This window comes from Balaenoptera acutorostrata, chromosome 10 (assembly GCF_949987535.1).
Source record: "Balaenoptera acutorostrata chromosome 10, mBalAcu1.1, whole genome shotgun sequence".
Taxonomy (NCBI): domain Eukaryota; kingdom Metazoa; phylum Chordata; class Mammalia; order Artiodactyla; family Balaenopteridae; genus Balaenoptera; species Balaenoptera acutorostrata.
Window position 1 is genome coordinate 96626701 of NC_080073.1, and position 24624 is coordinate 96651324.

General features: G+C 42.9%; 1 protein-coding gene across 4 annotated transcripts in view; it reads right to left on the reverse strand.

The window, feature by feature from the left end:
- The window catches only part of CD83 (CD83 molecule), a 193722-nt gene that overhangs the window by 5148 nt on the left and 163950 nt on the right, over positions 1–24624 (reverse strand). Inside the window, exons 1-3 of one of the 4 annotated variants that reach the window (XM_007173971.2) lie at positions 12629–12792; positions 12421–12536; positions 41–251 (exon numbers count right to left, since the gene is read on the reverse strand). In XM_007173971.2, the coding sequence (XP_007174033.1) occupies positions 41–251; positions 12421–12536; positions 12629–12665 (364 nt within the window). In that variant the 5' untranslated portion in view covers positions 12666–12792. Of the gene's footprint in view, positions 1–40; positions 252–1946; positions 2033–12420; positions 12537–12628; positions 12793–24624 lie in introns of those variants that run through there. The other 3 variants (XM_007173970.2, XM_057555710.1, XM_007173973.3) reach the window with 3 other exon arrangements.

Genomic DNA, 24624 nt, shown 5'->3' on the forward strand with positions numbered 1-24624 from the left:
CATACTGTAAGAAGAAAACAGGTGCCGCAGATCACCTCACCTGTCACTTTCAAGATCATGGTGCCACTTAGGTTTCTCTGCCCTTCTGGATCCACCAGAGTGCACCTGTAGGTCCCCGAGTTGCAGCTGGTAGTGTTCTGGATCCGCAGGGAATACAGCCTTTCCCTGGGGGCCTCTGAAGAGGCCCTCTGCTGATAGTACTGCAGGTCTTCCTGGGGCACCTCCATCCTCTCTGCACTGCCATTTGTGAGCTGTTGTTAAGAAAGAATCAAACACAGACTCAGAGACATAGATAACAGACTTGTGGTTCCCAAGGGGGAGGTGGGTGGGTGAGGGATGGATTGGGAGTTCGTGATTAGCAGATGCAAACTAGTATATATAGGATGGATAAACAACAAGGTCCTACTATATAGAGCAGGGAACTATATTTAATATCCTGTGATAAACCATAATGGAAAAAATATGAAAAAGAATATATATATATGTATAACTGAATCACTTTTGCTGTGCAGTAGAAATTAACACAACACTGTAAATCAACTATACTTCAATCAAATAAATTTAAAAAACAAGAATCAAACCACATCATGCTCTACTGCCAGAACCTACAAGCACTGGGCCTCCACATCAAGGTTCTACCTCTTGTTTTCATAAAATCCATCCTCAGCTAATTGTTTTAAAACAAGATACTGTGTGTGTGTGTGTGTATGTGTGTGTGTGTGTGTGTGTGTGATGTCTGGGGGAGGAGGAGAGAATCTAGGGGAATTCTTTAAGGCTCCATCTTTTTTAGAATAAGATCAGGACTGCATTTGACGATTCTCTGTATCCCTACATGAAGGAGAGAGTGTTCCTATTGATGATAATCATGTGTCACTGATGACTATGTGATGAAGCGTATGAATCACACTGAATCACATTCTCTCGCTGGTTGTTCTCTATTCAATGTTCTCTTGTTTTCTTCAGATACCGACTCACCCACTGACTGATTCTTATTTTTGTAGCCCAGCCTTTTATTTGGAAACGTTTCTAAATCTGTTAAGGTCACTGCCAGACAACTCAACAGAAAACACAGAGATGCAGATGAGCAATGCCTCTCATGAAGTCACCCTGTTCTTCAGAGACTGCGTACCTGTGGGGTCATCTGTGACGTGGCAGGATGTACCACGCTCACGCCTCTGCTAAGGCAGGAAGACAGCTGACAACAGCGCCACGTGGAGATTTTATGTGTCAGGTCACTTGGTGGTAATATCAAGATATACATGGAAGGGCAATTACGGCTTAAATCACTGTACCCAGGATGGACCAGCCCAACTGGGGTAGATGTCAAATTTAGCCAAACTAACCTGGCTGGTTTTCTTTCCCTGAACAGTCTTTGTGATTAAACTGGTGGGGTCTTTCCGTCATCTCCTACTTCCACGATTAAGCACACATCACATTCACCATCAATTCCCTTTTTCCCCAGATACATTTTTAATTTGTCTAGTTAACTTGCTCGTTGATCCTCCACTGAAATGTTCTAAAGCTTCTAAAACTCATTTACATAAACAGTAAAGCCAAGCACCGTTTTCAGTGTACAAGGGCAGCCCCGAGCCCTTTGCTGGGAGGCTGGGGAACAGCAGGGAGCCTGGGATTCAGTGGCATTCCTTCCCTGTCCCCAGCGTAGTGGCTGCACCAAAGGGCTCCCTTAGGAAAAGACACCGCAGTCAGACACTGCTGCTGTCTTTGCCTGCACCTGCCGCTGTTTAATCTCCTGTACTGGGAGGACCCTACAACTCCTCTCGTACTTTTCAAAAGGCAATCAGCACAGGGAAATAAATAACCAAGGAATGGGGGGAACACCCAGTGAGGCAGAGGCAGCCCAGGACAGAAGACGTACACACGTGCACATACACACACACACACACCCTCCTTGGTTTCTGCTTCATTTATTAAGTCTGGGAATGCACCTTGAGGTCCACGGAAAGCTCAGATTCCAGCTTCCACGGCTCGGGCTCCTATTGGCGTTCCTGTGGAGTGGCCTGCAGAGACATCTGGTGGCTGATTTATCGCTCCTGCAAGAAACCCTGCTTCATTCACTCCTAACACTGGGCTGAGACTAATAGCTTTTCTCAGGCGAGGTCTACGAATGTAAATCCCATTTCCTGACAGTCCTTGTGCTGAAAGGTTCCTTCCAAAATAATCAAGACTGGGGCATTTAGGTGTTCAAAAACAGAGCAAGAAAACAAGCAAACAAAAAAAGGAGGTGTGGTCGAGGAACCTTAGGCACCCAACTGATTTTAGAACACGTCTAAGTTAGACCAGTTTTCCCCTTTTCAAGTTTGATTAAACCAAAAATTGCAGGCTTATCATGTGCCTGCACCTCTCCCCTCCTCTGCTGCCTGGCAGAAGTGCTCCCTCCGACCAGAGGTTTTGATGGGTCAGGTGCCCAGGACCATCCCGGGCCAATCGCTTCCAAGACTCCCTCCTCCACCCCACCCCCCAAGGCCAGTTTGAACTAATTAACTCAGCTTAATCTCTGCAGTCCCCACGATGCTGTCTCAATCTGCTTTTCTTTTCTAAATTAACCTCCAAATGTGTTCAACTCAGATTTCTTTCCAATAGATTTCACTGGAATTCAGTTTTGTAGAAATCCCTGCATCCGAAAAGATGGAAACTTGGCTGCAACAATCATTTTGAGATTTTCTACCTCAGATTTTCTCCTTAGGGTGGTCTTCTCTCCTATCCAGTGACCCCTCCCTCAACTCAAAAAGACCTATCTGAAAGTCAAGATCAAAAAAAACAAAAAAATACCAAAAAAACGGAGAACCCCTCTGGAGCTGGTGGAAATATAAACTATTGTGCTTTATTTACATAAAGATGGCCCCTTTATCACGCTGGCTGCTGGGAACTGCTGAAGCAAGTACGTGGTGGTGATCAGAACGGACTGGCAGTGGCCTTCTGCCTATTTGCAGAAGAGAATTCATTTTAAAAATCAGCAGTAACAACAAAAAGTAGTTAATGTGATGGTCAGATTTCCACGGGTCTCTGACAAAACCTCCAGAGAGGTTATTTTACAATGGCAAAGCCAAGGCAGGGTGAAATCATAAGACTGAAAGTAAGAGGTAGGGGAAAGTCAAAACGAAGAACCCCAAAGCAGCTTGCAGAATTCTGCTTTACTGAACCACCACAGCCATCAGTGGGATCGTGGCAAGATACCTCAAGTCTCATGGGGTCATCTTCCAATGGCCCCTTCCTGGGTCTTCCTGAAAGACCCAGAGAACTGAGAGAAGTACTGGCTTAACCTGGGACCTCTGGCCAAAGTGATGAACAGCTCTCTGTGCCTGATAACTACCCGTAACAAAAGGAACCTTCTGTAACTTCACACAGTACACATGGAAATAGTTCAGAACCTTCCTTCTAGCTTCAAGCTGCAGGTATGTACATAGCTTATTCCCCCTTCCTCCTGCCTACAGCTGCAAAAATGGTTGTAGTTTTCATGTTAACATGCTCAAGATGCGAGTGGAGCGCTAGCAGTACCAAGAGACTTTATGCAAAAGTTCAAATCATCATCTTCAGCACCGTGGCCAAGCAGCCATCACCCTGCAGTATCGGGTGAGTGAGCCGTGGCCCGAGCAGCACTGTTCAAGAACCGAAGGAATTTCAGGGGGAGGAACATGGAATAACAGCAAATGGGCCATCCTCAACTTCGCTGGGTTTTATGAGTTCTTATAAACATTTGAGCTGGCTCAAAATCAACCACTGGCAAGAATGACTCTCAACATTCCAAATCTAAAAGTGTTTCATTGCCTCTCTGCAAAAGCATTTTAGGAAATAGTCATTTATAACAAAAGGAACCCTCAGATTCATTCACAGCCGAGTGTAACTGACAGGAACTATTTAACGCACACTTTGCGACACTCATATTGCAGAGGGCTACGACACAGCAGGCTGTGGGCAAATTAATTCCTCAAAACACTCATCCAAATTATGTTTTTAAAATCCACATTCCATGCATTAACTCTTATGCTGACAAATTTTATCTTTCTGATTGAATTAGAAAAGGCAAAATATAAGACATCTCATTTTCAGAAAGCCTAAGGACTTTTGTCTCAAGGCCTCCAATTTGACTAAATAATTTAAATACCATATTCCCTCTCTAAGATGGAGATCTGACCTTAAGGAAACCACAAGCCCTAAATTAAAATAAATTCTCTTTAATTTGCCAAATACTAAACCAAGCAAATACAAGTAGTAATTTTAAACGCGTGTGAATTGTTTTTTTTAATGGTGGATAAATTTGAACTAGAAAGAAATCAAATAAATATCTAAATATGGCTGAAATTGAACCAATATTTCAGTCAAATCCCTATTGTGAAAAGGGATTTTTTTAGAAGTTTACATAATTTTATCCAAATATATGCTAACTTCCTAGATTACCATCTTTGGATATAAGAGGACAACAGCTCCATTCCTATTGCAAAGAATTTTGATTCCACAGCCTTGAAATCCAAATTTATCATGCATGAGATCTGTTAAGAATGTGATAGGAAAGTAAAAGAAAAGGGAAGAGATTTTTTTGAGGAGAAAAATGTGTGCACATATATATGCATATAAATATTTAATCCAACAATTTAATTAAACATATTTAAAGGAATGGATGTTAGTATTTAAAGGTGGTATTAAATTAATCTGATATATTCCAATCACATCGAACAGCTTTTTTTTTATTGCATTTCCCATGCACTAACATTCATGTACCTTGGTTTCCAACTCAATTAAAGTGCCAATATAATCCCCATTCATCATAAAAACAGCTCTTTATAACATGCAAAATAGTTTGGCTCAGAGGTTGATGTCATAATGGGGGTAGAATGTATAAGCATTAACATCGTCTTTTTCTAAGTGTAGTTTTATTGGAAAAATGATTTTCCACTTTGAAATTTACTGGGTCTAACAGACAGAGTTGGATTTATGGCTGTTAACAGAGTTATGAGTATGGCAGAGGCAACGTAATTAAGAGCACAGGCTTTGGTGTTGGACAGACGTGGAAACAAAACCCCAGCCCCGCATGGCTAGCTCTGCTCCTGGCGAAGGGCCTGAAGCTCTCGGGCTTCGTTTGCTCCCCTGAGATGGGGGAGGGTAAGTACACCTCCCAAAGTTGGTGTGAATATACCTATGATGAGGTAGGTGGGTATTGTAGCATATTGTCAATCACACAGAAAGCGCTAAAAATGTTACCACTCTTTTTTTTTCACAGCTAAGTTCTAAACAGTTCCCTGCACATAGGAAATATTCAAAAAGTATTTATTTAATGAATGAGTGAATCTTAGAAACAATGAGGAAGACACAAGGGCACTAGCTCTGGAATCAGAAAACCTGAAGTCAAGCATCAGGTAGCTGGGTCACTTTACCTCTGACTTGGATTTCCTCATCTGTAACTACCTTACTTCCCTCATGGGGTTATTTTAAGAATCAAATGAGAAAACACATAATAGTGCTTCATAATCGGTAATGTTGGTAACAGGAATTGCTGTTGTACCCAATAGCTTTCTACTCTGCCCACCCATTCAGTCATTTCTTCCAGCTGATACTTCAGTCTCCTCTGGCAAAGCTGTTCTAGAAGTCCCAATCTCTGCTCTAGGGAGAAATTTTTTCTGCCCACAAGGTCTCCAAAATAGCCACAACATTCTGAATTTCTAAGGCACCATCACTATGTGGAAAATACCCTTTGGAACGGGGCTTTGAAGGCAACGTTAGGCCCCTCACTGTTCATGCCAATCGTCCTTCTTCCACTAGTTTCTTGTGGGTCCTGCAGGACCGGGAGGGGCATCCTTACGGGCTCTGAGTTCATGTCCTTCGGAGGGCACTACACCTGGTTCTAGAAAAGGCACGTTTGACTCTGGCCTGACCTCCGTGACCAGAGGGAATGGTTCTGATGGATCCATGACCCAATCAAAGCCACTTAAGCGTCATCTGACATTTGTTGAGATAGAAGAGACACAGTCTTTTGCTTTGCACTCGATCTCGGGAGGACAGACAAGTCTGCAGTTACCGGCTACTATCTCACTGCCACGTGGAGGCTGTTAATAAAACCAACACGAAGGAAGGAAAAGTTGAGAGAAAGAAAGTCATCGAGCCCTGAGGATATTCACGAACCTCCAGATTTAGCCTTACCACAAACTGAGTGGCTTAAGACAACAGAAATTTATTCTCTTACAGTTCTGGAGGCCAAAGGTCCGATATCAAGGTGCTGGCAGGGCCGTGCTCTCTCTAGGGGAGAATCTGTTTCATGCCTCGCTCCTGGCTTCTGGTGTTGCTGGAAACTGGCATTCCTTGGCCTGTAGACACACCACTACAGTCTCTGCCTTCACCTTCACGTGGTGTTCTCCCTGTGCCTCTGTCTCTGTGTTTCTGTTTTCTTATAAGGACACCCGTCATTGGATTCAGGGCCACCCTAATCAAGTATGACCTCACTTTAACTTGGTTACATCTGCAAAGATCCTATTTCCAAATAAGGTCACACTCACAAATACCAGGGATTAGGACCGAGACATAACTTTTTTGTGGGACACTATTTAACCCACAACATCAGCCATAACTGAAGGAGGAACTATATTTTGATTTTTAAAAATTATTTATTTCAACCACATAAGCCAATATATTCCCTTTTCTTTAAGCTAGTTTTGATTGGATTACAAGCCTTCACAACGGAAAGATTCCTAATTGATAGGAGCACCTTGCCCCACTCCAGAAATAAACGTGGCACATGCGGGGCTATCTCCACGTGGCTCCAACCTCAAGGTCAGTCCCGCTTTGTCACTCAGGCTCACGTGCCTCCCATTGCTCAGTGAAAGAGACACCAGGGTCTGACTGGACTCAGGACCTTTGTTCTCCAGAACTGACCCAGTGAGTCTGGTCCTAGGTGAACATGAATTGTCTATGGCAATGAGCATCTATCTTTTCCCATAGGTTTTCCCCATCTGGACCAATAATCCTAGACAAATACCAGTTCTTCTGGAATCTATCGTCTCTCGGACAATTGGGACAGGAACGTGCAGTAGACTAGCTGGTGCTCCACAAAAATATCAAGTGATATTCACAAGCCTTGGGCTCTTACTCCTATACCAGAACTACACGACACACACAGAAATTTTACCCAAGTATACCCCAGTGCAAAAACAAAAATTAAAAATATGCTTCAGGTGTAAAGAGTCTTAGGGAAGTACTTTAGTTCAGCTCTGGTTTGAGCTAGCACTGTTGGTAGAAAATTTGAGGTTATCCCAAGAGTAGCCAGGAAGGACTTACGGAAACAGTTTCAGATGGAGGAACCCTCTTTTAGGTAATGTATCTCTTTTTAGTCCTGCCCTACATAAAACCTTCCCTGATGTCACTAAGACCTTCTTCTAACTTCCTCTTCTTTGTGTAGTGACATAACCAAGTACAGAACTAACATAATCAGTCCTCATGTGACTCGGGTTCCCCCTTTTATTTATGGAAAACAAGTGTTTGCAGTTTTTTCTCTTTAACTCTCAGCTGCCTTTTTCCTCCCTACCCTCTTCCAAGCTGAAAGATTTTTAGCAGCTTTGTTGTGTCTCATCATTGTCCAAAAATCTCAGTGCTCCATCATTCTCCTCTGGTTGGGACTTCTTCTAGAGCCTGGCCCACTCATCCCTAGAACCATGTGGACAACAGAACTGGTGACCAAGAGAGAAGGGGCGGTAACCCCCAGGAATGTGCTGCAGCCTCACTGAGCTAACCCGATGGCAGTTCCACTGCAGTGAAAGACTAAAGCTTTCCTCTGAGATTCATCTTCTGGGATGAATTATAGTCTGTCTTTCACCACAAGAAATACGCTTTTCCTCTGACGTAGTTTTCACGATGTTATCCCCTTTGCTTAAAAACTTTCAAAGGCTCCTTGCTGCCGAGAGGACCAAGTTCAAGCCCTTATAATTCAGCATTCGGGAGTGTTCACAGCCTGCTTGCTGGCATTACCCCTCAGTCCTCTGTGGTATGATTCTCCCTTCCACATCATTAGTTTCCCCTCAGTCCCCAAAGATGCGTGTGGATTCGTGTGTCCATGCCTTTGACAGTCCTCTGGCAAAAGGTCCATATTGGTCTTAGGATGGCTATTGCCAGGTGCAGGGCTTGGCACACATTTGGGACATAGAAATATTTACGAACTGAGGAAAATGTAAATATGGGAGACATCTGAAAATTCACTTTTTGCCTTTCATAGTCTGACCTAAAGGTTATTAAATCAGGTCAAGTAGTACAGGTGCCAATGGGGATGGTATGATTTTTCTTTGATGCTCACACAGGCATTGTTTTCACATTTCAATGTTTCGGCGCTTCTGTATTTAATGTAGAAATGTTTCCTTTTTCTCCTAAAACATCTCAAATCTATCTTAAAACAGACGTCATTCTAGAATCAGGTCAGTGCAGTGAGCGGCACGCGTTGTCTCCTTCATGGGTCCATCAGGGTTGATGGCTGTACAGATGCCATCCGCCCAGGCCATTCGTCAACCCTAGGCCCCCCCGAAGGCTCCTATAGCACTTCCTCGCTTTGGGGCTCATTATCACACAAGATGCTACAGACAGAAAACAGGACTCCACTGAATAGGAGATGAGCAACATACATCATAACAGCTCATAACAAATCAAGGACAAGCAATATCCGCGTAGCGACTGTCCTGGAACTTTCCAAGTAGCTTCATGCGAGCCCATGAATCTGCTCTCCTGTAGTCCCCAGGAGAGCCCATGACCTGCCACAGCTGCCTCTCTCCTAAATATTGTAAAGTTCAAGTCTGATCTATTCTCTGAAATCATGGTCTCACTTCCCCTTTCTCCCTTCCTTTGGAAATCATCTAAAAAGGGCACTTGTCTTGTGACGCATCTCTGTCCTCACCCCCGTGGTGTCACTCAGAGATGACACTATATATCCTCTTTCATTATGCCTCAACCTAGGGTGCTGGGGCTCCCAGCACAATTCGAGACGGTGCTACGTCACCCTTGTAAGTAACCACTCATTACGAGCAGCGCCAGAACACTCCATTCATCCAGTGTCATCCTCCCCTTCCAGACCCAGTGCAGCCTCATTAAAGGGAGCGTGAACCCGCTCCGCAAGCAGCACAGACGCAGCTCTTTAACGGATGTCCTTACTCCTGGCAGACATGGGGCTGGGCTATGACCCTCTTGTGCTAGAATCTAACCCAAGGTCACAGCCACATTCTTCTACTTTGGTAGAAGAGTGATGGACCAACGTCTCTTTGCCTCAGAATAGCTCAAACTACCTCCCTCAACAACCACAGTCTATTCACAATCCTAAGAGCTAAACTGAATGGATATACCGCATTAACTTTTCTATTTCTTCCCAATCACTCACTCTGCCTTAAAAGGTACAATATGGAAAGGGATGAGAGGAGGCCCCATTCTTGGATCCCAGTTGGGAAGACATCAGTCCGCAGGAAAGAAGAGTTGGGCTAACAGGTATTGGGCTATCTCTGCCCATTCTTGGCTCTACCTTTGACCCCCTGGGCATGTCTATATTACACCCCTGGCCCAGTCCCCTGTCATTGTACCTTTGAAACAGAGAATAAAATGGACACTGTTCCCTCCCAACTCACCCTAATGTTGCAAACACTAAATGGACTCCGTCTGCTCTGAGTCTTTTGGTAAAAGGCACATGATAAGAAACACATGGTTTACATGGGTCCTTTTGTTAATCATAAGTAATCAGTGCCAACTGGACAGCGGCAGGATGCTCTGTGGTGCCGGAGAACTGAGTGGTAAATGGATTTTTAAATTGTGAGTCGTTATAACCGTAATTGTGATATGCAGAAGGCCTGCAAGAATGCGATTCAATCTGGCGGACGGTGAAACCCCACACTCCAAGGGACTCTCTGCTTACTTGATCAGCATGCAGCCTACAAGTGTGCAAAGTGGTTTTACAAACCACCCTACTGATGATCCAGCTGGGCTGGCTGTGGTCAGCAGGCTTAAATTCCTCACTTCATAGCTACCTCTCCGCATCACTGAAACACTTTACAAGAAAGTTGTGGGAGGAAATGACAAGATAATCTTCTGTAAAATGCAGAATTTCAGCATTTCACCACTGGCCTTATTTCCAGAACACTCTAACCATTTTTGTTGTACAAGCACAATCGATGCAAAAGTATAATTACTGGGCTGGAAAATAACAAACATCTACGGAATACGCTGAGATCTGTTCAAAAGTACTTGAAAAATAAAGCATATCACTTTCAAGGTATCTGATTAGTTTACTGGCATAGCATAGCTCTCCTACCCACCATTACTCAATCACAGTTTCCTCCTTAAAAAAAATAACTAGGGTATGAGTTTTCAATGACCCTATTCCACCGGACCAACAGAAAAAAGAGAATGCCACGAGACTATTGTCTTTTTTTCTTAACAGAGGTTTGAGAGACCTTCAGGGTCTTTAAAGCTTGCAAGAACTGTGTTCAACAAACAAGCACATACATTATAGAGTTACATCATCAGCTGACATCCAAGGAAAAGTCAAAGGTTAATCACTCTGGTTTACTGCATCATTCCAAATGACCTCGTGCAAGATTTAACTTGACAACTGTTTGAACTTTACAGTCTGAAATTTCATCTACTTTTTTCCTGAGTACTTTGTAATTACTCCCCTGGGGATATTAATATTGTTTTCCCTTTTTAATTGCTCTCTGAAAGGGATAGTGGTTTCATGTTTTTCCCCTCCTTTTAGATAACCAAGTCCCTGCCTGGCTAGCCCAAAGACACTTTCATTTTCTTTAAGTAATTAAGGGAGAAAACAGAAATAACAAGATAGACCTCTAAGAACCTAGGCTGTGGAGCCAGACTGCTTGGTTCAAATCCCACCTCCAGCGATTAGCCCGCTGTGTAACAGTGAGCAGATTATTTCACCCCCTAAGGCTCAGTTTCCTCATCTGTAAAGCAGGAACAGTAACAGTATTGATCTCTTAAGTCCATTGGAAGGATCGGAACAACTGATGTACATAGATATTTACCTCAGAGCTTGGCAGATGGTGAGTACTCAAATAATATTGGTTTTACAATATTTTTATTTACATACTATTGTTTTTACAAGGGAACAATTTTGGAATTGCTGTGTTCTCTGCTCCCACAGTGAATAAGGTGGAAATGAAGTAGGAATAATAACAAACCTACTTTCATACACAATACAGCGCCCCGAGGCCCCAGCACCGTTTCCACTGTGCACAATCATAAAAGGTCAGCCTGAATTCACTGAGCACCTTCAAAATTAGCAGGGCAAACACTGGGTGTCATGCAGGATACACAAAAGCAGTGTCCCCAGGGAACTGACAATCTGGTTAGGAGACACACACACACACACACACACACACACACACATACAAAGAGGTTAACGGTCCTATGCTGCCTTGTTAAATGGCTAGATACTTGTGCAGGTTCTTACAGCATCTTTTATGACGGGCAGAAGAAAACCCAGCATTTTGTGGAAAGCTACAAACGCACAGAGATTTCCTGCAAGGTAAGATGACAAATCAGCGAGCTCCGCAGAGTAAGGCTGGGATATCATAGTCATGTGCTTCAGCCAGAGGTGCCATTGTGGCAGTGACCTCATTAAAGGCGGGGAGCACGGGGAGAAAAAAAAAAAAACAAAAAACCAGTGACAGCAGACAGTGGCTGCTTGGGTTTCCAATGCCACCAGAACCACAATCTTAGAATCTGAAAAGGTTCCAGTTCAGAGGAAACCTTAAAAAAGCCTCAGTTTGACTCAATTCTCTTACAGCAGGGACAGTGACACTGTTCTTACACGTGGGGACGCCTCCATGCACCATCACAGACGCCCTCCTTGCTGGACCTCTCAGGATGGCCAGAAGGAGGAGCAGGCAGGGGTACCCCAGAAAGGGGATGGCTGACAGCTAACTACCACCTAAGAAACAAGCCTATCACTTCTCTCTGGCAGTCCTTCCTCTCAAGGTGCCCCCTCCCCGCCTCCCCAAATGTATGAGCACCGCAGTCACAAAACACCAGAAGTCAGAAATCCGGAGACCTTCCTCCCGTCCAAGGCCAAATCTGCACTAGCTGCTTTCTCCCTGGCCTGCTGTCCATAACCACAGGTGGCCTCTGGAATTAATCCAAATAAGAGGTTCTCTGCCCTCCACAACGTCTTATTTGGATCATTCATCTCAGGGCCACCTTTAGAGGCAAGAAGATTGAGGTCCCCGGCGGAACTAAATCTAAGTCGGCCTATACCTGGATGCGGCTGAGCTTGGAGCCGGGATGGGAGAGGCGTGTGGGAAGACCGGGTACCGAGTTCAGCTATGGGAGATGCCCCCGAACCCGAGCCACAGAGGGTCCCCAGCCCAAGGAAGGTGGCTGCCCGGTCTGCAATTAACCCACCCAACCCTAACTCGCCGGCCTCGCCGCGCTTACCTTGGCCCAGAAGACCGCGTAGGGGACCCGCGGATCCCAGGGGGCAGTGCAGGGCAAGTCCACATCCTCCGAACAGGCCACCTTCATCTCCCGCGCCGCGGGCACCAGGCTGCAGGCTGCAAGAGGGAGAGAGAGCGGCGTGAGCAAGCGAGAAAAGGGGGTGTCCCGGGGAGGCGGGCGGGGGGCGCCGGGCGTCCGCGGGCCCTACCGCAGCTCAGGAGCAGGAGCCGGAAGCCGCGCGACATCGCTGGGGACTGCCGGCTGGGGGCCCTGGCGCTGCCTCTTGTACCCGCGCGCACCGGGACTTCCCCGGGCGCCAGTCCCGGGGGATCCCCGCGGGCGGCGGAAGCTGCGGCGCGCCTCCCCCGCCTCCACCACCCGGGGCGCCCCCAGCCCCGCCCCCGCTGCCCCGGCCCCGCCCCCGCGCCCGGCCCCGCCCCCGCGCCCCAAGCCCGCGTCGCTGCAGCTGCAGCTGTAGCTGCTGCCGCCGCCCGGCCGCGGCGACAGCAATCCCCGAGGAAAGCACCGCGCCCGCGGCTTGGCAAACCGCGCGCGCACGCCGGACACCTTCCCGCTGACCCTCCGAACAGAGCCGGGAGCCAGGCCAGCCGAGGCTGTTAGGGCTTTTGCACGGAAGCGAAACAAGGTTCTGAGAGGAGGAGCAGCTCTCCCGATTGCCCAGCTGCCAGTGGTGACATCACAGTGAACCCAAGTACTAGCCCTTCTCCAGGTTCTGTGATCATCAGACTAGGTTTCCCAAGGAACCCGGCAAATCCGTCATACTTGGCCTCCGGCCTTCTGGCGTTGTCCGTCCCTATCATCCAGCCTGTTTAAATTATTTCAACAAAGAAGAACCTCTCCTATTAAAACGAAGGTAACACACACACACACACACACACACACACAATGTATGAGAAAGATTTTTTTTAATCCAGAAGAAAATAAAAATTGCCTGTAACCATCCCGAAGTAACCTCTGGTAACATTCTGGTGTCTTTGCTTCAGTGCATAGATACTGCACGTGCTGTTTTGTAATCTACTTCATAGTAGCTTAATATTTTGCAAGAGCTTCCACATCATTAAAAAGATTCAAGAGCACCATTTTGATGGCTACATAATATTCCATCCTACAGTTGTACCATAAATTAGAACCTATTAGTGTTGGACATGTTTAGTCTAGGGTTACTAATCCAGATGGTGTTAGTATTAGTTATTTCTTTTACTATTATTAAATTACAAACAACGCTGTGATTGTTATGATGAACTTCTGTGTAGATAAAGCTTTGCTCTAATATGGCGTATTTTCTTAGAATAAATACCTAGAGGACATTGTACCAGGTCAAAGGGAATTTACGATTTTATTAACTGTTGGCAAAATTACCTCCACAGAGGTGTCCTCAAACTACGTTCCCACCTGCAGTGCATGAACATGCCTCTCTCCCAACACTCTTGGCAACGCAAGCTGTTACGGAACTTTTCCACCTTTGTCCATTCAAGGGGTTAAAAAGAATTGCATCACATGACATTTTCATTTGCCCTGGGAGATGGCTGTACCAATTGACAGGCACACTAGCTCTGTGCCAGTGCGTTTTCCCCATAACCCCCACTAAAACTGATGTTTTAATTAAGAAATGTTTAAAGATACAAAAATAGGTACAGAAAATAAACATATCTGTATGCGATAGATTCTTAATTAAACATCTGTCCCTTGCTAGATCCCATACCTGCATTTAAGCTTTCTTTCAATTTTTCAGTGTTATAAACAATGTTGCACGGAGCTGGGGATGCTCAGATCTTCTGACCCAGCAATCCCACCGCTTTATTAAACATTGACATCTTGTTCTCCAAAATGTGTGTGCCCATTTATACTCTCCTCGGCAGGGCTTGGCATCATCAGGTTCTTTTTCATGTTTGCCAATGTAATGAATACGAAATGTTAGTTCCCTTTTGTTTAATTTACATGACATTGATCACTAGGAGGGAGGAAAATCATTTCTTATGTCTTGAGGCCATTGGGTGTCCTCATATCATTTGGCCTTTTCCACTGGAGCTGTTTATAAATTCTGGGCCAAAGCCTTTCTTGGTAAAGTGCGTGCCAAAGAGCTTCTCCAAGTCTCAGTTTTGTATTTTTCACTTTATGATCCCTTTAATGTACAAAAGGATTTTTAAAAATATTTTAATGTAGCTAAATTTATTGATTTTTTTCATTCATGGTTTGTGCTTCTGGTGTTGTGGTTAAGAAGTCTTTTCCTACCCTGAGATCATAAAAACATTCTCTTTCATTTTCTTCCAAAACTTTTAAAGTCGTGCTTTCTCATATGTAGGTCTTTAATCCATTTAAATATGGTTTGATATAGGGATCTAACTTATTTTTTCCATGTGGATAAGCAGTTGTTCCAATGCTGCTTGCTTAAAGTCCTTATTTCCCCACTGATTTGAAATAGCATCTCTGTTATATACAAATTTCCATGTGTGTGTGGGCCTGTTTCTGGACTCTATTCTGTCTCTTCCTGTGCTAATATCGCTTTCTTATTGCTTAGTTACACTAGAGTTAAGTCTTACTATGGTGATGAAGTGAGTGAACCCTCATATGTTGATCTACCTCTTCTAAATTGGCCTGGCGTTCTTGGTTCTTTGCTCTGCCTTGTACACATTAGAATCAACTTGTGAACCTCAAAAAAACCTAGCTTGAATTTTAATAGGAAGACATTCAATTCATAAATTGCAGAAAATTAACATCTTTAGAAATCGATTCTACAAATCCATCGATATTGAGTATCTTTCCATCTACTTAGGTCTTAAGGAATTTTTTAAATTTCATACATAGAAGTTTTCTACACCTTTTGGTAGATGTATTCCTAGGTACCTTTCTATCTGGGGTTGCTATTTTCACATGTATAGTTTTCCAAACTAAGTTTTTCTAGTTGCTTGTTGCCAGTGAATAAAAATTTACTTTTGTATAGCCAGCAATCTTGCCGAACTTTCTTATAATGTTAACAATTTGTTCTTAGACTCTCCATTAAGACACTTTTATAGTCGTGAATTATTTAAAGGGTTTTTTTCCTCCAAAATTCCAAATATGTGGTTTGGTTTGAATTGGTTTTTTCCTCCAAAATTCCAAATATGTGGCTTGGTTTGAATTGGTCTAGCAGTTGAGTATGGTCAAGAATGTGGTCTGTGTGACTCTTTGCTGCTTATCAAGAAATGCTTTGTGACCTAATATGTGGTTTTTTAGTAAATGTGTCATGTGTTCTTGGAAAGAATGTCCGTTTGCCACAGGGGTGTCTGATCAACCTTGCTCATTGTGTTACTTAAGTCTATAGCCCTACTAACTTTTTGTCACCTTAAACTGTCAGTTACTGAAAGACATGTGTCCCAAAATCCCCCTGTGACTATGAAATTGCTCATGTATCTGAAATTTTATCAATTTGTTGCCTCATATAACTTGATGCTATGTTTTAGGTGCCTGCAAGTTATAATTATCTCTTCCCAGTGAATTGTTCCTTTTTATCTTTATTTAGTGACCATTTTTCCCCGAATATTTCTTTTTTGCTTCAAAGACAGTCTTGTCTACTCTTATTATAACCACGTCACTTTCTTTGGGTTAATATTTTGCTAGTAACTTTCTATACTTTTACATTCAACATTTCTTTGTCCTTAAGTTCTATGTCTTTTTAAAGCATGCAGTTAGATTTTTCTAATCCAATACAACTGACTTTTGAGAGTTTAATTTTACTTTTTTCCTGAATTCTGCTATATTTGAATTTATTTCAGTCATCTTGTTTCAGGCTCCATACTTAATTGGACTTTTCTCTGCTTCTTTATTTTCTCTCTTACTTCTATCTTATACTGACCACACTTTTATATTCAATAGTGTTCTCTACCGGTTGAAAAGTTATACATAGAATTTCTCATCTTAAGTGATTACCTCTACATAACTTTTAATAAGCATAGTCGATCTAATAAAGTCTAAAGTTAATCAATGTTGCCAACCTTCTCCCCAAAATGCCTGAATGCCTGACCTCTGCACATCCCCTGCCCGTCTTACATACTATTGCGACCTATACCTTCACCCCACCTTGCGTTTCTACTCCCCAATTAGTCTTTTTTATGTATTAAGTATCTGTTCAAATCTATCTAATATCAGACATCTCACTGCTTCTTTATAGGGTCAGTTTCTTCTGAAGTATATTCTTGAGTAATTCTTTCAGCAAAGATCTGTTAGTAGTAAATGCTCTTCATTTTTATTTGCCTGAAAATGTTTATTTTGCCCATATTCTTAAATAATAATTTAGTTATAAATAGATGGCTGTTTTATCTTAACCCTTTGACTATATTATTCTGTTCTGTTCTGTTTTTGCTGTTGCAAATTTCTGGACAAACTGATACTCGTTCTTTTGTAGGCAACCCGTCTTTTATCTATAAGTGCTTCTAAGATCTTGCATTTCTACTTGGTGTTGTTTCAGTTATACTGTGCTGTGTCTAGTAGAGAATTTCGTATTATTTAACCTGCTGAGGTTCGTAGCTTTCATTAGTTCTGGAAAATCTCCTTTATTGTCTTGGAATATTGCCTGACCTCCATTCTCTCTGCTGTTTCCTTCTGGAACACCTAATAGATCTGTGTTGGACCCTCCCATCCACACTCCATGTCAGTAAGCCCCTCTTCCAAGGGTTGTCTCCCTTCATTTCTCTCTGCAGGCTTCCAAGTAGTCCTCAGACCTGTCTTTCCAGTCACTATTATTTATTCACTGATATGTATCTTCAGTTTAACATATCAAGTTTTAAATTATAATTTTTTAAAGATTTCTGAAGTTATATTGGATTTCTTATTTAACTCAGTCTGGTTTTCTTTGAAGGTGTCTTATACTTTTTCTTTTTGGTAGGTCCTTGTCTTTTATCTATTTTATATATAGTAGTGTGTATCTGTTAATCCCAAACTCCTAATTTATCCCTCCCCCCCCTTCCCCCTTTGGTAACCATAAGTTTGTTTTCTATGTCTGTGAGTCTCTTTCTGTTTTGTAGATAAGTTCATTTGTATCATTTTTTTAGATTCCACATATAAGCAATATCATATGATATTTGTCTTTCTCTGACTTACTTCACTTAGTATGATAATCTCTAGGTCCCTCCATGATGCTGCAAATGGCATTCTTCATTCTTTTTTACAGCTGAGTAATATTCCATTGTATATATATATATATACACCACATCTTCTTTATCCATTCATCTGTTGATGGACACATAGGTTGCTTCCATGGCTTGGCTATTGTAAATAGTGCTGCAGTGAACATTGGGGTGCATGTATCTTTTCAAATTCGAGTTTTCATCTTTTCTGGATATATGCCCAGAAGTGGGATTGCTAGGTCATATGGTAGTTCTAGTTTTAGTTTTTGAAGGAACCTCCATACTGTTCTCCATAGTGGCTGCACCAAAAGTGTCCTATTCTTTTATTGTGTTCTTCATTAATCCTTTGATGACTTTTTATCATTTTAAACGTGTTTCTTTTATAATCTACCCAATGATTATATTATCTGAAGTTCTTGGAGTTTTACTATTGATTTTTGCTTTGTTTGTTAACTCTTGTTTTTTATGGATTTTTTTTCATGTATTTTGTAATTTTTCATTGTTAGTTAATCTTTAATCGGGGCTTCACATAGGGGGATCCTAGAGGGTCTGGGAGGAGGGTGTAGTCTCCTAGAGAGATTTTATGTTTGTTTCAACCAGGTGCCCCAAAGGTATTAGCAGCCTGGGACAGCATTTTATATTAATCTCTTAGTGGGATGTATCCTAGACCACTCTGGTAATTTAAATTTAAATACCATATCTTTGTGAGGGCACCTCTATGATTATAAATTAATAAATTAAGGGTAGGCTTTTGTTTTTTTTTAAAAAAAAGCTTCTTTGTCATCTCGCTGGGTGAGTAGGCAATTGTTTGTAGTTCATCCTTACATTGGGGTGGGGGTGGGCTTCAGTTCCCACTTTCTCCTCTCCTGGGGCCCAGGCTTCCTCTTCTATGCCTGCTGGTTATTAAAACCTAAGCCCCTTGATTCCCCAGCCAATTCTGAAGCCCAAACAACTGCTTTTCCCCACCTGCATCCCTCTGCTCTCCCACCCCACCCCTGCCCCTACCAAGAAGCCCCAGCGTCAGCTCATGCAGGCTCATAGCTCTTTCTTCATTTATTACCCTCCAGATTGCCCTTACTCTCTTGCAGGTACAGCTAGATATTGGTTAGAATTTATTCATTATTTCTAGAAATTTGCAAAAGGTGGGGGGGTTTTTTTTGTATTACACATAAAACCATGTTGCTGAAAATAGAACTCCCCAATCTGTTATTTAACAGCCTAAAACTGTGACTTCACAGCAACTCCCGCTTAACCGCCAGAATTCCCACATGTATTTTTCATCCTTAATGTATTCCTCCTCACTTTCTAAAGAGTCCCTCATACTGAGGTATGAACATATTTCTGAGATGTCCACTCCTTGTGAAGCATTCTCGGGTTATACAGGCCACATTACAATAAAAAATTAGAGGATCTCAGAGTGTACTGGAAGTGGCAGTGATTGTGGGAAGGAACAGCTCCAAGCCCTACCTTGGGGGTCTTCCTTGAATGGGAAAACGGAGTTTACAGATGGCTTGATCTTCACTTTCACTGGAGAGAGAAAAGTAAAATGAACATGAAGAAGTGCATATGATCTTTCTGAAACCAGTAGCTGTCACCTTCTCATGTTTCTGCTCCGTTACTTTAAGAAAAGAAAAACCCTAAATCATTAGAAAACATTCTCACTGCCAATGGCAGGCATGCATTCACCTTGGGCAATAAAACAGAAAGAGCCAGTGCCCTCGCCACTTCTGCTGACCCTCAAACCCTGCCTTCACACGACTACTTACACCAGGACTGTGGCTTGTTATTCTATTTCTCTCAGGGGTCTTGCCAGTAGAGCAGGTCATCACATTTGGAATTCGAACATTGGAGAACCTGGGCACAGTTTGGAAGCCAGGAGAGGAGAAAGCTGAAGAACAACGTTATCTTAGTTCTCCTCGCCTCCCCCGCCCCAGGGCAGGGGCTCTGGGGGATGGGCATCGAAAGGAGGACGTTTTAGTTCACTATTGAACATTTACTAAGCAGCAGGTAGTTGTGCAAAGATTGTTCTGAAGAAGTTTACATGGGCAGACACTCTTTTTTCAAGTGGACCTTGCTTTGTCTCTCAATTCTACACAATTTCTCTCTGAAGGTCTGAGGCTGGGGGGGAGGGGTGTGGAGTACAGAGCTCAAGGGCGGTTCTACAAAGAGGGAACGGACAGTGAGGATAGGAATCAGGGAAGGTGGAGATTGGATCAGGAGAGAAAGGAAATGAGAGTGAAGCATGCCCTTTGAGGGAAGGTCCTACAGGAGGGGCCAGTGAACACATTTTTGGTGTTTGAAGTCATCAGACACTTATCAAATGCTGAGCACATCACAAATACGCAAAAGATGTTTGTGATTGACTAGGAATAGCTCACCTGGTGACTGCTGCTAGTTGACAGGGGGCAAAATCCATGGTTACTGCTCTGGGCACCCTTCTCTCTACCCAGACTCTCGCCTCTTGTGTTGACTGACCTGATGGATGAGGAAGTCCTATAAAAAGAAAAGGGTGGGTTTCCCCTTTGCCCCAAGGGTGCCTTCTGAACATTCTTTCAAGAGAAGGGTTTTTGAACGAAAAGAATGCTCTTGAACTAATCCTTCCAAAGAATCTACCACAGCTGAGCCCTGTCAAGAGTCAAGGTTTGTGGCCAAGCCCCTCCTGGTCCACAAACAGCCCTGTGTGGAGAGCTCTTACCAACTGGCTACGGGGTCATGGGGCCTCACTCCCACAGCCCTGCCCTCGAGCTGATGGGAACTTCAGACACCCCCTCCAGCACTCCAGCTTCTCCCAGGGGCTTTGAGAACCAAAGAGAGGCTGAGAGGGAAACCCAAAGTGTGGATATGTAAATTATGTTTTTTACTAAAATTCCCCCATTAGGTTTTTCCCTTTGGACTACTTCTTAGTCACCCTGTACTTTCCAGTGATGTGCTCATTTGTTCACTTAATGAACAAAATAAATAGAAAGACCTCTTGCTTCCGTGCTTTTCTGGCTGGCTTGCTTTTCTCCTCTGAGAAACTAGAAGCATTTAGAGACGCCGTTCACAACAGGTACAAGTTGCAGAAAAACAAAACACAGAGAAATTGGCCTCAGACTTGATTTGAGGTGCTTTGGAGGAAAGCCTTCTCCCACACCGGGTTCCTCCAGGCATCAGACTCCTCCAAGGCCATGTGAAGAAGACCTGCCATCCGATGAATTCCTCGTGTTACAGTAACATCTACACTGGAGTGACCTGTTCACATGCACCTTCCTGTGTCTTTGGACTTGCTCTCCGTCCTTCTAGAACCTTCTTGCCCTGAATCACGGCCCGGCTTCCTCCCTCATTTCATTCAAGTCTGTTCAGACATCACCTTTCCAGAACAGTCTCTTTTAAACTACTTTATATAAAAGAGTCAACCTCTGCCACCTCCTTTACCCCGTTTTATTTTTCTCCATAGTACTTCTCATGATATGACATTATCTCACATATTGGTTTGCTTTTTATATTTTGTTTCCTCCACTAGAATTTAAGGTTGTATCTTTTTTAAAAATTGCAGTATAAATGTTATATAATGTATATGTTGCAAAATGATCACCATAGTAAGTCTAGTTAACATCTATCACCATATATAGTTTCAAAAATTTTTTTTCTTGTGATGAGTCCTTATGATATCTAATCTCTTAGTAACTTTCAAATATGCAATATGGTGTAATTAACTATAGTCCCCATGCTGTACATTACAGCCCCATGACTTATTTGCATTATAATTGGAAATAGGTACCTTTTGACCAGCTCTACCCATTTTGTTTACCCCTCACTCCCTGCCTCTGGCAACCACTAACCTGTCCTCCGTATCCATGAGTTTTTTGTTTGTTTTTTAGACGCCACATATGAGTGAGCTCATACGGTGTTTGTCTTTCCCTGCCTGACTTATTTCACTTAGCATAATACCAACAAGGTCCATCCATGTTGTCATAATTAACAAGATTTCCTTCTTTTTTATGGCTGAATAATATTCCAGTGTGTGTGTGTGTGTATGTATATATATATATATATATATCACTTTTTAAAATCCACTCATACATTGATGGTCACTTAGGTTGATTCCATGTCTTGGCTATTGTAAATAATGTCACAATAAATATGGAGGTGCACATATCTTTTCAAGTTAGTGTTTTCCTTTTCTCTGGATAAATACCCAGAAGTGAAATTGTTGACTCATATGGTAGTTCTAGGTTTTTTTGGTTTTGTATTTTTTGAGGAACCTCCATACTGTTTTCCATAGTGGCTGCACCAATTTACATTCCCACCAACAGTGCACAAGGGCTCCCTTTTCTCAACATCCTAGCCAACTTTTGTTATTTCTTGTCTTTTTGATAATAGCCATTTTAACAGGTGTGAGGTGATATCTCATTGTGGTTTTGATTCACATTTTCCTGATGATTAGTGATGTTGAGCACCTTTTCATGTACCAGTTGGCCATCTGTATGTCTTCTTTGGAAAAATATTTATTCAGATCCTCTGCCCATTTTTTAATTGAATTTTTATTTTGCTATTGAGTCATAAGAGTTCTTTATATATTTTGGGTATTTACCCCTTACTAGATATATGATTTGCAAATATTTTCTCCCATTCAGTAGGTTGCCTTTTCATTTTTTTGATAGTTTCCTTCTCTGTGCAGATGCTTTTTAGTTTTATGTAGTCCCACTTGTTTATTTTTGCTTTTGTCACCTCTGGTTTTGGTGTCAAATACAAAAAAATCATCAGAGAGACCAATGCCAAAGAGCTTAGCATATATGCTTTCTTCCAGGATTTTTATGGTCTCAGTTCTTACATTCAAGTCTTTAATCCATTTTGAATTGATTTTTGTGTAAGGTGTAAGATAGGGGTGCATTTTCATTCTTTTGCATATGGCTATCCAGTTTTCCCAACACCATTTATTAAGGAGACTGTCCTTTCTTCACCATATTTTTGACTCCTTTGTCATAATTGATGGTGTATTTCTGAGCTCTCAGTTCTGCTAATTATGTATGTTTTTATGCCAATCCCTTACTGTTTTGATTACCATAGCTTTTAATACAGTTTGAAACCATGGAGGGTGATGCCTCTAGCTTTGTTCTTCTTTCTCAGAATCGCTTTGGCTATTCAGGGTTCCATTTGTTTTTTTATGGAGGCTTCATCACATAAGCATGATTAATTAAATCGTTGGCCATTGGTGATTGAACTCGATTTCCAGCCCCTCTCCTCTCCCTGGAGATTCGGGGAGTGGGGAAGGTAGATGGGACTGAAAGTTCCAATCTTCTGATTACATGGTTGGCATCACTGGAGGCTTGGAAGGTCTAAAGCAGAGACTGCAAACGGGTACCTACAGGGCCATGAAGGTAACATGAATGCATAAAAAGAGCCAGTTGCCTGACACTAAATTTGACCTATGTGAGAATGGAGGCAATAGGGAGTAGTGGGGCCCATGGCAAACTGAACAGCAACAGCCCACCTAAAAGGAGCAGCCACTACTCAGCTCCAGCCAACAGTTGCTAATGTGAAAACGTTAACCCAGCATTGTCAAATCTTTCTGGGATTTTTTTTCCAGAGAAGCTGAGAATTTAGATATTTATATGAAATCTCTTAAATGTTGCAAACCATTGATTTTTGTTCAAAACACTATGCAGGACAAAACAAACACATCCATGGTGTCATTTATGTCATAGGATACAACATTTGGTGGTAGCAGCCTTGTCTGGGACCTTACAGATAGGATCCTTGATGGCCTGGGTCAGCGCCAGGTGACTGGTTGCCTCACATGAAGCTAGATGATGGATTTCAGTTGAGACAGAAAAAAAATCATGCTAAGAGGAGAGAAGATTGAACAAATGGATGCCAAGGACAAAGTTCTCCATCGCCACTTGGCTGCAGGCCATTCCCATCACAGCTTAATAAGGAGTCATTTAAATGTCACAAAATGATTCATTAACATTTTTCTTCTTTGGGGTATAACACCCATAATAACCAAGCAAGGTGTAAAACATCTGTCTTAGCCATTTACATGTATAACTCTCTGGATGATGCCTGAGAACGTCTCAGGAACTCCCAAATGCACCAGCAGCAGCACAAACAGACATGGTCTTGGCCTTGGGCGAGGGAGCAAGATAGGAGATGCTCTCAAGCTCACCCTACGCCAGGCACCACCCCGAACACTGACTTACTATCATGCTGTATGTCTGCAGGATTCTGCTCTTCAGAAGAGAGAACAGGAGGTGAGCTTTCTGTCTGGTGTGACTAAAAGCTATGAACATGAGCACCTTCTCTTTTTTCCAAAATGGAATTCACCTGGCGACACAGTAGAGCTGTCAGGAAGTCCTAGGACTGCCTTTCAGGTGTTCATTCTCTAGTATTGGGTCCTGGGGTTGACATCCCCCTGCCATACAAACGCAAGAATCATTATCCCAGAGATGAGTCACTTGTAAGATGATGGTATTTGTTTAACACCAGATGTTGCTTGCTTTCCCTCATTTCCTTGCTGTTCGTAGCCCTGGGGGTGCTGCACAAGTGATGGTTTTGAGGAAGGCCAGGAAAAGTCTCCCCCACCCGAACGGATCCGTGAGCAGCTGCCGCAGGAAGAGCCGAGATGGCAGAGCGTCCGTCTCTAATGGTAAATGCAGCAACGGTGCTTCATGCACAAACGCATCTGAGCTTCTTGAAGGGTTTCATTTTCTAGAACCTATATCAACAGTGCCGTGGAAAGCACATTCCACTAGGACCAGAAAGAGAAAAGAAAGTAACATTTACTGAGCGGTACTCACCACACACGCACATCACACTGCTTAATCCTTATTATAATTCCGATGGGTGATATTCAAATTTCTATTGCTCTACCTCAGGGGATTGATGCCCAGATAGGCCTGACCCAAGAGACCAGTGTTAATTAATCATGTGTCTTGGACTTTGCAGATTTTGAATGCTCTGTTCCACAGTCCCTGGCTGGGGCTTCAGAATCTGTGCCCACTCTGTTGTTCCACCAGGAAGAGCCCAGTGACCCCACACTTTGGTACTCTACCAAACTTATTCCATAAATGCCCTCTAGGCCACACAAGTGAGCATCAAG